Source organism: Acartia tonsa, chromosome 4 (genome assembly GCF_053477335.1).
Source record: "Acartia tonsa isolate MP-2025a chromosome 4, ASM5347733v1, whole genome shotgun sequence".
Classification (NCBI taxonomy): Eukaryota; Metazoa; Arthropoda; class Copepoda; order Calanoida; family Acartiidae; genus Acartia; species Acartia tonsa.
Window position 1 is genome coordinate 39820388 of NC_137263.1, and position 15078 is coordinate 39835465.

The 15078-nt window shown below is 32.0% G+C and overlaps 2 protein-coding genes across 2 annotated transcripts in view; one reads left to right on the forward strand and one right to left on the reverse strand.

The window, feature by feature from the left end:
• The window catches only part of Sec5 (exocyst complex component secretory 5), a 305887-nt gene that overhangs the window by 255744 nt on the left and 35065 nt on the right, over window positions 1-15078 (reverse strand). The gene's annotated exons all lie outside the window — the stretch shown is intronic.
• Window positions 1-15078, forward strand: part of Duox (dual oxidase) — a 193202-nt gene that overhangs the window by 173835 nt on the left and 4289 nt on the right. The window contains exons 6-10 of the mRNA XM_080158071.1: window positions 12373-12726; window positions 13044-13371; window positions 13814-13987; window positions 14341-14533; window positions 14841-15033. Of these exons, the coding sequence (XP_080014197.1) occupies window positions 12373-12726; window positions 13044-13371; window positions 13814-13987; window positions 14341-14533; window positions 14841-15033 (1242 nt within the window). The remainder of the gene's footprint in view (window positions 1-12372; window positions 12727-13043; window positions 13372-13813; window positions 13988-14340; window positions 14534-14840; window positions 15034-15078) is intronic.

Below are 15078 nucleotides of genomic sequence, written 5' to 3' on the forward strand. Positions count from 1 at the left end.
GATTAGGCAACACCCCCCCCCCCATTCCCCACCCTCCATCACACACACTTACACCTCCTTCCAATTTGCATATAGAAAAACTAAATTTTTAAAAGGTTTTTTTTTTTGATTATCAATCTTTCTCAAAAGCATTCTTGGATAAGTTGTACCTGTTTTGTCGACTATTCATTCCCAACATTGCATTATTAATACATAATTTAAACGTTGCTTGTTAAGGAATAAGTGTGACTTTTTCCAGCAATATTTTACAAGTTCCACTATAAGCCTGTATTTTTTTACTGTGCTCTCTTTGATTAAACTATTGAGAGTAAAAATTTTGTCTGTAATGCCAAGGCATCTTAAGGGATAGGACAATCGACTATAAATAATTGTGCCCCCCCCCCCCAATTATGACAATACAAACAACCCCTAACGTAGTAAAATATTTTTGACATTTTGCATATATTATTCATATATAGATTAGACCCCCAAAGTTTTTAAGTTATCTAATGGCAGAACGCTTTTAGAAACCCGGGTGGGGAGAGGGCATTTCGTCTAATGTCCCTTTCTTCCCTGGCAAAGCCGGACTTATATTTTCAAATATTTTAGATAAAGAGGGCCATATCTATTGTTACTCTATAATTAAATTTTTATATTGTTAATTTCATTAATTAATATTAGTATTTTAATATTAAGAGTTATGAATAATATTACCTGCTTATCAGCTAAATTATCTGCAATTGCATTAGATCTATTAGAAAATGTGCATAGAGCACAAGTCATCTTAGTTTTAATTATTTTCTTATCAGGGGCGTCATCGGAACTTTTAAAACTAGGTGATTCAATATGATATTTTTGTATTTATGAAAAAAAATAAGTTTATCTAAAACTATTATACTTGCTACCTTCCATTTTAAAAAGGGGCTGTGATTCAGCAAATTAATTCCATTGGAAATTGATGAAAATTAGGATATTTGTGTGGCATTTGTGCTGTGACTAAAGGGAAGTTGGTTAAAGGGAGAGGGGGGGGAGTCGGTTGTTTGAAAATTTTAACTTAGAATTGTTTGTTAGAATTCTGGTCCCTTATCTCTGCATTTTAAATGAAATTGTTGCTCATCAAACAGGGATATAAGGTTAAGTAATATACAACAGACAACTAACTCTTTGATGGCACGATCTTATCCTAGAACTCAAAACTGTGCAAGTAATAAGTTGCACCCGTTTGTATTCAAAGGAATTCCCACTACTCGTTCTGATATTGTCACTTTGTTGGCATAGCAGCAGTAGTAACCCTTTATAAACTTAATTAAGACTGATATTTCTTATTTGGGGGAGGAGGGGAAGAATCAATTTGTCTGAGGGTTTTCCAAAATAGTAAAACAATGCCTGTAGGGACAATATAAAGCTTTTCTAAAGGTTAAGTCATTCGTGTGATCTAAAGGGAAACAAAACAAAATGTATCCAACAACTTTTTATTCCTACCTTTTTATTAAGTACCTACACAAATTTTTTCTCTTATTAAACAATTTTTTCCTGGTGTTTGTCTCTTTATGTGACAAACAGAGTTCATAAAAAGCTTTAGAAAAATGTCTCAAACAAAAAGAATTTTCATTCAATGATTAGTTTAAAGTGGAACTTTGTGCAAAATGACATTTACTTTTCAATTCATTTTTTCTGGTAGTAAGGCTACTCTATAACTCAAGGATATTTTGAGGGGGGATGACTGACGACAATGGTCCAGCTGCTATTTGAGTTAGATGTTTAAATCTTTTTAACGATGTCCTTATCATTAAGAGCATAATTAAGTTGGAGCATGACTAATAGACTATCAAACATTTTTGTATTGAAATTAAACAGAAAACATTCCTTCTTTTAAATTGTTGTCCTTCGCTACATATGGAAGCTTTCCTCCTTGTTTTCTTAGAGTTATTAAATGGTCCAAACAGAAATGCTTTGTTGTTAGTTTTAACATTTGATTGTATCATGATTGCTTTTATTAAGCAGTTTCTTTGATCTTATTGATAAAATTGTTATGGTAAATTGGGCTTTTTTTATCTTGTTGGAATAAATGATTATTTGACTTCTGTAAAATGACAAATAAAATATAAAGGTTTTTGATAAGGTACACTAGGTAAAAGTTGATTTCATAACCAATATTCTTCATTTGGTTACCTAACATACAATATCTAAAATTGGAAAAGCATTTAAAATTTATTTCATTCCTATTATTTTCAACTAAAAGTCTAATCTATACATAGTAAAACAATGTCTGTCGGTTGGTTTGGAAGAATCTTTGCTTCGCGCTAACATGTAGACCAACAAGTCTATACCTTTCGGATAATATACGGGGGGGGGGTATTTTTCATTTTTGGGGGGGTTGGGGGTGTCCCACCCCCCAAGAAAATAGTTATAAACCTTCCCGGACCTATGAGAAGCTACCCTGTTAAGGAGAACCCGATCGGTGTAGCGGTTAGCGAGATCCTTCGGTACAGACACACAGACAGACACACAGATACACAAACATCCTGTTACTTTAGTATAAGGATTGGAAGCATTTTAGAAAAATATTACTTTAAACTTTTTCATATGTTATTAAATTTGATTACTTTTTCTAGGTATGTTTTGAGTATTTTTTGCAAGCTTGGTAATAAAATTAAACATCAAATGGATAAAAATCTACAATACTGTTTAATTATAAATTGTACACAAAATAATTTTTCGATTTTGATGAGTTATAAGTATAGACCTAGAAGTTCTAAACATGCCATTAATTGAACTTAATTACTAAAAAAAATTAACAATAAAATATAACAACTTTTCTTATATGAATTAAAATGATTTTCATGTAAAACATTTTTTGTTCATATTCTAAATTTTTATTTTACTCACATACATACATTTAAGTACTTGCTGGGTTTATGAAGGTTTTTTTATGGAAAAAATGTAAGTGGAGTGTGGGGTGGTTGGGTGGCAGCCCCCCTGGTGGCACAGAAATAACCCCAGCGGGATTTATTCCCAGGATATAATAACATGGTCAGGGCGTAGCCACAATTTTTTTTCAGTAGTTCTAGAAATTATATCTCTAAACATCTAAACTCAAATTTAATATACAATAAATATTAGTTTCAGTTCTTAAATAAAGGTATTATTATTTAGAATATATAACGGGTTCGAGTTCTAGCAAAGATTCTTTCATAACATAGACTATAGTTCACTTACGCTTTTAATCCTTTTAATACATAAAAAGTATAAGTAGAGGACCTGCCTTGACCAAATAGAAGGTGATTTCCATTTTTCACTTCTAATATTTACTTCTAGACAACAAATTTGCAGTCAAAGTTGTGTCTGTTGGTTTTATAGCAAATTGTTCATATTTCTCACCCTCTTTCTACGCTACTTATTATACACACACACACACACACACACACAAGCACACACACACACACACACACACACACACACACACACACACACACACACACACACACACACACACACACACACACACAAGCACACACGTTATCACGACCTGTTTCTATTTATGTTTTGTTTATAAATGTTCCGACAATTTTTCTTCTTTACATAAAGTTATCTTCTTCGTGAGAGTTTTGAAGCGATGCTGTTCCATGCATTTAGAGTTGGTCCGTACGTCCTTAGTGGTATGACCATTCCGCAAATTTAGGCATGTAAGTGTCTTCGAAATGATTTAAAACCTTCCTGTAATTAGCAACAATATATTTATAAATAGAAAGTCTGTGTGCGTCTATTCTGATTTTATCAAATGTGCTTTTGATTTAATTATGATATTAACTTTTTTTTTAAATGTTATCCTTAAGACGATAAGGCACAATATTACAAGTCTGATTGTTGAGCTTTCTTTTAATGAATATTGTCATCCTTGTTTTACTTAAGAGAAATGACCCCCCCCCCCTTCGTGGCAAAAAATAATCAAATATTAAGATTTGTCTTTTTTAAATTCTTTCTTAGATCTAAATGTTAAATTATAGAATTGGTAATTGCTGCGTTTTCTTGATAATACCTCATTGTTACTGGACTCATCATTAATTAGTTTGGTATTGATGGTAGATTCTGGTATTTACAACAAAAATTCACCTTGTATGTTTTAAGATGATATCTTTACAAAAGAAAATCAATAATAGTTATTTATCATATTTTCGTAATATTGTGAATGCTAGAAAGGATATTAAAATTATTTCAACAATTTTGGTCATGTGATCAAAATTTGAATTTTCCTTCTACTATTGCCCCCTCTGGGGGCGAAGTAGGTGGAAATTTAAATTTTTGTCACTTGACCTTAATATTGGTGAAATAATTTTGAATGACCTTTCTTGTATAAGCAATATTAATAAAATACGATACTTGGTTTTGTCTCATTCTCTATCTTTTTCTTAAATTCAAAAAAGTCTATCAAAAAATTTACATCATCTAAGGGTGAACAATAAATATCTCTGTCTATTTTTCTCTATATTTCTTCCCCCTCCCCCCTCCCTCACTTTTTTGTCTATTTTCTTCTCTCTCTCCTCCTCTTTTGTACGTTCATTTATACAATAGAGATAACCTAGAGACAGCACAAGGGAATTTTGTTTACATTATGTATCAGCTATAAATTGTTGAATATCTTAGGTTAAAGCTTTCCTTGGGTGAAATATTTGAAGAAAATATTTCTTCCATCATATAATGTGAAGCGTATGACACAACATATAATAAGTTAGTTATAAATAATTTAATTTCTTATAATAAAGTTATCTTTCTAAAAATTATATCATTGCAAAATTTAGTTGCAAATAATGTTGCTTATAGGGCTGTATTTCATATACAACAAAAAGTGAACAAAGGTTTCTTTTTAAGAAAAAAATGGGGTCAGATTGACCATCTATGTCTAATGTTTATACCCACATCAAATATTAAATTAAAACAATGTACAGTAGAGTGGATCAATTTTGGACATTGAATTTGTAATCAACATCTACAGTTTAAACGTCATATAAGAAACCTAAATATAAAAAATTGATTTTGTCCTTGAGGGGAAATGGGGGGAAGGTGTTTCCATGCATTAAAAATTTTAGAAGTTTATTCTGGAGGTGCAACTTTTTTTCTTTCAAAGTATTGCTTTATGCATCTTTTTGAATTTGTCTTGTTGATTAATATAAGAATATCAAATTGGTTTTAAAAAATATTCATCCAAGCATGAAAAATCTTAAATTAAATGTAAAATCTCTTGGTTTTTAAATTTATTTATGGATTTTTCTTGCTAGGATCAATAGTTTTAAAAACAGATTTTTTATTCTTATTCTACTCTTCAAGACAAAATTGGGAAGGTGCATAAAGCTATACTTTGAAAGAAAAATAATTGCCCCCGCCCCCCCCCCAAAAAAAAAAATCTCCCCACAAGTGTCTTTCTAAAAGTTTACATGCATCAGCGAGCCTCCCCATTATTCAAAATATTTTCTTTTCATTTTTTGGTCTCTTATATGATGTTCAGACAGAAAGTGTATGTAGCACATTTAAATTAGAAAATCATTGAAAATCAAGCCACTCTAATGTACAGCATTTATTTCTTCAATTCCACAGTACAAAATTATTCCTGTATTTTAATTTAACATATCATATAGGAAAAAATATTCTTGTATTTAAAATTAAAAATCATGTTGGAATTTTTTTTACAATTTTTAAATTTTTTAATAATGTACAGCAAATTATTTCCTTTTTATCTGATGTTCTGAAATTTATAAGATAGTTAGAATAAATTACAGAAATAATGAAAGATTAAAAGAAGAGAGCGTCAGGGGGGGGGGTCGAGGGGGGTTTCCCCCCTCAGGAGAGGGGGGGTTGAGGGGGGTCTCCCCCCTCAGAAAAAGCTTGGGCTTAAATCTTCAACAAATAAAGAAAACAAAATTATTTTAAAAATTTCTTTTTTATGTTAAATATTATTATTTTTGTGACACTTGATTTTAAATTACAAAAAATGTTGAAATAAATATTACCCCCTGTATGAAATGTTAAATTAGAAATCAATAATGATGTTGGAAAATTTATTCTCATTTTATACTCTGAAAAAAGGAATTGACAAAAAATAATAATTTTTATTCCAAACTTTTAAAACAGCATGCCTATTTCTTATTGGTTGACACTCGAATTAAAATAAAATAATGAATATTATTTCAAGACCAGAAATAAATTTGAAATAAATAATTTTCTTTCCCCTATATTTTTTATTCCAAAATGCCAAGAATTAATTTTGAAATAAAATAATTTTCTTTCCAATATTTTTATTCCTTTTTCTTATTGGACGTCATTTTGTGTCCAATGAGAGACTAGTGTTTAAATATTTTAAAGCTTATTACAGCATTTATTTTGAATATGATAATAGCAACATTCTCACATTAAATGTGATAAAAATTATAAAATATCTTTTGGTAATTTGAAACTATGAGATTTAGTAAGCCTGTATGTTAAATATTTAAAAGTCATACGGTATAGAATATATGAAGAAAAGTCGCAATTGCAAAAAATGTGAATTATACGCAAAATTTTGTTCTTCATGCAATTCCGATGCAAATTCTTAAATAGGGTTCCAAATGAGGGGGAGAATTTATCATTGGGGAAGGTAATTTTTATGAGATTGCGATTTTTAGAAAAATCGAAAATGTATATATTGTATGTATTAGAAAAAATAACTCAACTGATTATAACATTCTTATTGATTGCGGAACTAAAAATTTGATGTTTTAATAGAGGTATGGATGTAGTATTACAATTACTGGAATAATCTCGAAGTTTGTCAATGTACCGTTGTCTCCCCCTCCTCTTTGATTAGAATTGTATATAGGATAAATCCGCCAATTTTAAGAATGGGCATAGTTGAAATTTGTCTTAATTTGTAAAAAATAAAAAGTTAAGAAGGGAGGGGGGGGGGATGATTGCTCCACTCCCAATTCAGGTAAAATAACCGAATTACATACATGCGATCTTTGTATTCATCCCCCCCCCCCCATTATAAATATTACTTATAAGGTAGCATAGCTCCTGTATAAGTATGGCTATATGATATGTGGTACCCAAAGTTTTATCTTATTTGCTGGATCAAAAAAATTAGATACCTTTATTGAATTTTAATTGGTCGTTTTTAAATTAGTAGTGCACAAACTATTTAAAAATAATTTGAATCTACAGGAGTATGATCTTAATTTTTATCATTGGGAATATATATAAAAATATCGTCCATTGTTTTAACCCTTAAGATGCCCGTTTTGAAGATACTTGTTCTTGTTCTAGGCAGCGGCAGTATGTGACCCCTTATTTTACTTGAGAAAATTGGTGGACTTTTTGTTCAGGGCTCGACAATCGACACTTCTCCAATGGATGTAGAATAAACGTGGATGTAATTGTCTCCAATTTAGCTTGCCAACATGGAACTCATTTATTGGTCAGTTCGTTCTTCCAGTTGGGGAGAGGGTATAGGGTAAAGGGGAGAATCATTATTTTAACCCGCACCGTATTTCACTTTATTAGAGAACATGAAAATCTGATTTAAGATCCAAGTAAAAATATATCCATTACTTTTCTATTGTAAATTGTTCTATGCATTTGGTGTTCTTATAGATGCGGATGTAATGTAAAATAACGGGTGAAAATAGTCTCTGTGCGGTTAGCGAACCTTATTTCTTCGCTTTTTGTTGCATTTTTCTGTTTGTATTCTACTCATACAATTATGAATGTATTACAGGGATCTTAAGGGATAAGACAATTAATAATCGTTCCCAGTGATTAAAAACATAATTACTCCTGCTGTAGATTGAAACTGTTATAGGCACTGCTATATCAAACAATCAAAAGTCTTTTAGCCAACCAATAAGATAACTTCGTCATAAAACTACATAGTCAAATGTCAACATCCTCCCTGACAGAAAAGTGCAGCTACTCTATAACTAGAATGTGGACATACGTCCCTACAATCACAGCAGTATGTTGATGCAATATGTTATTGTTGACGTCATATTTTGAAATTTGCACAAATATTTGATTCATAACGAATTATATTCATGTTAACCAATCAACTCAATGCACTTATAATCTTCCCTAAAAATACCAAACCCTTTTCGAGATATTTGACTAAAGACAAACAAACCACAGGTATTTTTCTATGATACATATATAGTTTTATTAATGAAATATTTGGCCGTTCAGAAAACTTGTATGTTTATGAATATCATAATTAAAAATCTGACATAAAAAACCCACTCATATGCAATATCATTGATAGTGCAGCTACTTTATAATTCATCTTTATCCGTCAGTATGTCAGCTATGATTTTAAAATAGATATTAAGTTAATATATTTGAGCCTTTCAAAACAAATCAAAGTTAAGACGCAATGTATTGTTGTTTTTTTTGCATTTTGAAAAGCATTTTGAGGCAAATTTGTTTTTTTCTTATGTAATGTCCACATCTTGTAATTTGCCTATAGTGTATCTCAAAGTCCATAATCCAAATCCTAAGTCAAATACATTTGCAAAAAAAGTCAGGAAGAAAGATCTCTAATAATAACTGGACGGTCAGGTTTACAATTATAAGGGAAGTTTAAAATAGATTTTTGTCAGATTTATAAAAAAAACCGGTTTAACGGAATAAAAACATTCTTTCAATAGTATTTAGATTATGGGTTCCAAGAGGCTAATAAAACTTTGCCTATTTGGTAGAATAAAGAGAACATACTTAATCGGTATCCAAAAAGTCATAGATTTATCCCCCCCCCCCCCCCCCTCCTGAACTTCACATAACCAAAAATATGTCAGGTTTTACTTTTCTGTTTATCCCTTAAATTTTGCATAACAAAGCTAAATTTAGAAGATGATGCCGGATTATTTTGGTCTACAGGCCATCTTCCATTGATTGATGGATTTATTTACAGCATAGATACTGATATAGCACTCACAAACAAATATACAATTGTTTGCACACTTTGGTGTTCCCTTAGTGTAACAACAAATATCAATATTTACTTTTATTAGATTATATTTTTTTAAAATAATTCGACCATGCTTTATCAAAATCAAAGTTTGTTGGCTTTCAATTGATTTGTGACTGCGCTTAAAGACATACGTATTGTTTAATTTTGAACTGGGAAGCTTTTTTACCATTTCGGAATCAAAATTAACCTCAAAAACGTACATCAATTAATTTATTTCTGGTAACAATGAAAGTCCACCTTTAAAATTGAGCATGTAAATAGGCCTCTGTAATTGGTTGATTGATTGATTATTCCAGAGTACAATGCCGCCTGTCATTATGTGGAGTGGACACATGGAATTGTTTTCAGCTGGATGATAGATTACCTTGCATAACTGTAACTGAAAACTTTAAATGAAATCTCCTCCAATTTTCACAGAATCAAGTTGAAATTTGAAAATCAAAGTTAAAAATGATTGACTTTAAAAAGGTCCTATATAACTGCTCCCATTGAAGAAAATTCCTTTTTAGCAACACCCCCCCCCCCCCCACCCCAGGAAAGCTTAACACGAGCATACAATTACTTCCTTTTTTACCCTACTTGTGTGTGCAGTGCAGTATTGCGGAAATTGAAATGAGCCAATTTAGGAAATTTATAAGTGCATGGTGCATCGTAAAATCATCCAGGGACTTTTCTACAAGTTTCAGCTTCCCTTACTATATCTCATGAATGATAAAAGTATGGTGAAGTGTAAAACTATGGGGTTTTTCTACAATTATTAACTTCCCTAACCCTAAACAATCCTTTGTACATAACTAAAAGCAGTCTTTTAACCAAAAATAATGATATTTATGTGAATCTAATAATATACTATATTTGCAATGCGTTTTTTTAGTATGAATGCCTTTTAAAAAAACAAGGACAATTACGTCCATCAAATATATATGTATACACACAAGCACATCAAACTTACAAAATTACAACAATTTTAGAAGAGGCTAAGTAATAAGAAAGGAATTGAAAAGCAAATTAACTATACATAAAGAGTGGAAAAATTGCCTGGAAAATAAAAACATAAAATCTAATAAATTAAATTGGTCTTATTATTTTAATTTTATGTCGGTTTTATTCTTTTCTAATCGGGACAAAGACATTTAGGTGGATTAACAAGCAGAGAAAGGTGGCTTGAGAGCAGTCAAGCCTTGTCTTTTGTTGAATGCGTAATGATACCCCATAGTTTGGGGATATGGCATATATAATATACTAAAAATTATGTTCTTTATATTTTACAGCAGCTTAGAAAATTTATTTAATTATTGACTGACATACAGAATACAGACAAACTGACAGACACTAGTTTGAGAGCAGCTCCGCTACTGGTACAAATACGTTGCATAGAAAATGCATAAATATACAATATTTTAAACAATTCAAATTACAGAGATTTCGTTAATAAAGACAGATTTTAAGTGAATTGGTTATTTTAAACAAAATGGTCTTTTTTGTTTTAACGATGCATTTGTACAAGTAAATTTTGTTACTAAATGTACTTATTTCACAATCTACAAAATTAATACAAAAACTTCGTTTTGTCAGTCGATCATGTTTTAAAGTATGTTTTTTTTTTAACTATCTGACTACATAAGTATGAAAATAACTAGAAACATGTTGATTATATTTTATGCATATGTTTGAATGTAAGTTACATTGCATAATTTAATTACAGACGGGCGTCAATACCCTAAATTGTTGAGTAGCTACGCTGCTAGAGTTGGTGTAACAACTGTAAAAATTCTCTGACATCATCTATCATCAGAATATTTTTTTCCTTCCCATTTACACTTATCACAAGTACGTCATTTTACATAGGATAGTTTTCACTGAGAAATAAAATTATAGGATTAATCCAAGGTTTTTGGATACTGCTTGCTGAAAAAAGAGGCATCAGAAAATTAATATACAGGGATCTTAAGGATAAGACTATGGATGATATATATCATACAATTATCCATTCTGATGAAGATTATAGGTGGAAAAGTTTGGGCACTCAGGGATTGTACAAACAATGGTTAAGAGATTCAGAAACAGAGATTGGGTTGTTGGATACCAATATAATAAATAGTTTAATGTGCTGTCTTTATTTATAGCACAGCATCTGTGGCAAAAATAGTTGATGTGGCAAAAATTTACCAACTTACAAGTAATTGGGAGTTACTTTGCTTTTATAAAGCCTAGATTTTGAAATTATGCATATCAAGATCATAAATTCACGTTTTTAAATCCTCCTCTCTATCATTCTTTTTTCTTCTCTCTTTCTTTATCACGTTTAGGTTGTAAAGAATGTTTTTGAGATAAAGTTAATGATATTGTCTTTTAGGATTAGATTTTAAGATTAATAGTAAGGTTTCCAGAATTTTTTTGGAATCATGGCTATTCTACAACTTTTTCTGTTTGGTCTGTACATAGTAAGGGGGAGGGGGTGGGGTTCAATTGCGACACTCCTTTGTTTAAATTAATGCTAAATTACAAAATGTACCTTTTGAGGATTTGCTGTTTTCATAGCTAGCAAAAGAACTTAGGAACGTACTTTATGGACATTTAACATATTTTTTTGTGTGTAATTTACTGTTGAAAAACCAGTGACTTATTTTCATTCATTATAACAAAAGATGATGCAAGCTTAATAATATAGGATCATGAAAAAATAAGAATCTTATTGCTTGCAGCTTTCCATAATTCTTAACTCTAAGGTGGACGTTTCAAGAATTGGATGTGTTTAATTTTTCTCTTCACTTTAAATATTTAGTTGGCACTGTAAAAATAATCAGTTTTCAGTTACCATACAAGAATCTTAAGTGATAAGACCATGGATGAAATAATTATACACAACCACAATGATGAGCAAATACCCCTTTTGTAAACTAAAATTAAACATAAACATAAACATAAACATATTTATTTGGGCATAAAAATTAAACATAGTCATAAAATAAAAAAACTAAATATAAAACACAATTCAAATTACTATAACAATAAAACAACCTAAATCCTAATCAGTTCTGCCCGGGTAACCATGAATAGATCACTAAGGATCTGTCTACTTTGCCCAAAATATATTAAACAAAGGTATCCTGGATCCCTTTAAACTTATAGAACCTAGGTAGTATCGCCAAATAATGGTTGATAAGTTTTGACACTACTAGTTTAAAACCAACTAATAAAAATTAAATAAAAATACCAAATGTTCTTGAGCCAACGACGAAGTTATCGTAGTTTTAAAACTTTAGGTGCCAGTGTAATTTACAGTCCAAAGTCCACCCTCCCTATTTGGGTGAACATATCAAATGCTTTGTTATATTCTAAAATACCATTAAAGGCCGTTAAACTGAAGTGGTTTTATTGACATTTCTATTTAATTTCAGGTTTGGTCACACAACAATTCCTCCTGGCATCTACCGCCGTGACAAGCAGTGTAACTACAAGAAGGCCCGCAGTGGCGGCGACGCCCTCCGTCTGTGTTCCACCTGGTGGGATGCCGAGGGGTCGGACTTGAACGCTAACACCGTTGACGAGATCCTCATGGGCTTGGCCAGCCAGATTGCGGAGCGTGAAGATTCCGTGCTCTGCTCCGACGTCAGGAACAACCTGTTTGGCCCCATGGAGTTCTCCCGCAGAGATTTGGCCGCGTTGAACATTATGCGGGGTAGAGATAATGGTCTGCCTGATTACAACACCGTCCGTAAATGCTTTGGATTTCCCATGGTTAATCATTTCAGGTAGGAAATTTGTTAACATTACATAATCTTTACTTAATTTTGAAATAAACATTTGGTGCTTTCCCTCTAATTGTCTAGCGAGCCCAGTCCCCCACTCTTATTTTGAGATATATTTAAAATATGATAGAGGGGGGAATGGTTCTCTTTGCCTAACCCTTGTGACAGCCCTAACCACGCGGGGATACCCTGTACTTAATCTAATTAAGAGTAAAAAAAAACTGCAATCCCCCATTTTCAATTTTTAATGGAAGTTGATTCTGTGTTCGACTACCCACTTAAACATTTAATTTTTTTAATAATTTTAAATCTTATTTCAGTGAAATAAACCGTGAGCTGTATGTACGTCAGCCAGATCTATTCCACCATCTGGAGGAGCTCTACAAGGGCGAGGTTATGAACATTGACCTCTTTGTGGGTGGCATGCTCGAGTCCTACGGCAATCCAGGTCCTCTCTTCGCAAAGATCATCAAGGAGCAGTTCCAGAGACTGAGGGACGCGGACAGGTTCTGGTTTGAGAACAAGGAGAATGGATTATTCAATGATGCGGAGATCAAAGCTCTGCGTAGACTCAAGTTGTCAGAGATTTTGATTCAAGTTACAAATATTAGCAGAGGGGATATACAAGAAAATGTGTTCTTTTTCAAGGTAAATTGTTAGGTACTTTTTGAGTAAATAAATGTACGTTTTTTTTACCAATTTGTCAAGTGTTTTGCCACAGTCAAATGTACACAAATTATTACTTTGTTACAAAATAAGAAAGTTGTATTTAACATAGAAATTTTTATCCAAATTTATGTAAACCTTCTCAAATTATCAATTTTTATTTCCTAATTTTTTATGCATCATTTAAGACTCTTGTGTTTCTTTTTTGGGTGATCTGGATGAATTTTGCTATATTATCCGGAGGTTTAATGAAAATATATAAAATTAAAGATTAATAGCTGTACACATCTTCAATTATTCCTTCTATAGATAAAATAATTCAATAAAAGAATTACTACTTTGAAAACAACTAATCACAATTCAATAAAAGTACACATAATGGAACCCCTTCCCTACAAATTAATTTATTTTATTAATTTCCTAGGATGGTGACCCTTGCCCCCAGGCCGAGCAGTTGAACGCCACCATGATGGAGCCCTGCATGTACCTCAAGGGATTCGACTATTTCCACGGTAGTGAGGTTCCTTACATCTTTGGATGTATCATTGTCTGCTTTATTCCCATCACCATCGCATGCCTCGCCTATGCTGTTATTAAGGTATTTAGATTTTTCTCTTTCAGTTTTCCTAATATAAATGATGTTAGTTCTACTTGTCTTAGAAACCGTATGAAAGTGCATGATACGTTTTGATGTTTTCAAGAGGAATAATTCATGAAAAATTTCTCCAAAAACAAAAATAACAGACTATGCCCCTAGAGGGTAGGGACGAAGCTTCTATTATTTTAGTTAAACGAAAGGCCAAACTTTATCCTTAATCTAAGCATCAATATTCTTTTACTTACAGTGAATCTTATGTAAAAACGAAATTAAAATGCAATTGATTTAATATCTTTACCAATCATCAAAGATTGTTTTCTCCTCAAAACGATTAAATCCAATTTTAATTGAAGGTAATGAGCTCTCGTCGTCGTCGGATCAAGACCAAGTGGGAGGAGAACAACAACGGAAAGGCCGTGGACAAGATGTATGTGAAGGAGTGGCTGCACCACAACGCCAAGCGCAACACAAAGATTAAGTTTGGTCCGGACGAGGCCTTCCACTTGATGAACCGCAAGGGAGAGAAGATGAGATCTGTCAGTGTGAAGGAAAGTTTAGTTGTGACTCATCATTAACAAAATTAGAACACATAGCAAATATTTATTTATGGATAACATTATCAGAAAATTAAAACTAAAAATATTATTTATCATCCTATTCTGGCAACAATTATAGTGTAGCAACGCTTCCATTATTTAGTCAATCTAAAAACACTTCACCTCATAAACTACTTTGATAAATTAGGCCCTGTGATGGTTTCAAGCTATCTTATTTTCAGATTTAAGTGTTGGGTAGGTTTTAGGGTGTATCCACTAGTTTTGATAAAAAGAGACACAATTACTTGAATCTTATCAGGGTCTGGACAACATGGTGTGCGAGGTGACACAGGACGCGGACAAGAAGCCCATGATGAAGATGTCTGTGCTTAAGGACCACGACCTTGTTCTGGAGTTCAGCTCCATGGGCGAGAGAAAGAAGATGTTGACCAAGTTGGAGAATTTCCTGCAGAGCCATAAGAAACGACTGGAAACGGTTCCTGTTTTCAGGTAATTTTTCATCTTTCATAAATATTATCAGAACATCACATTTGC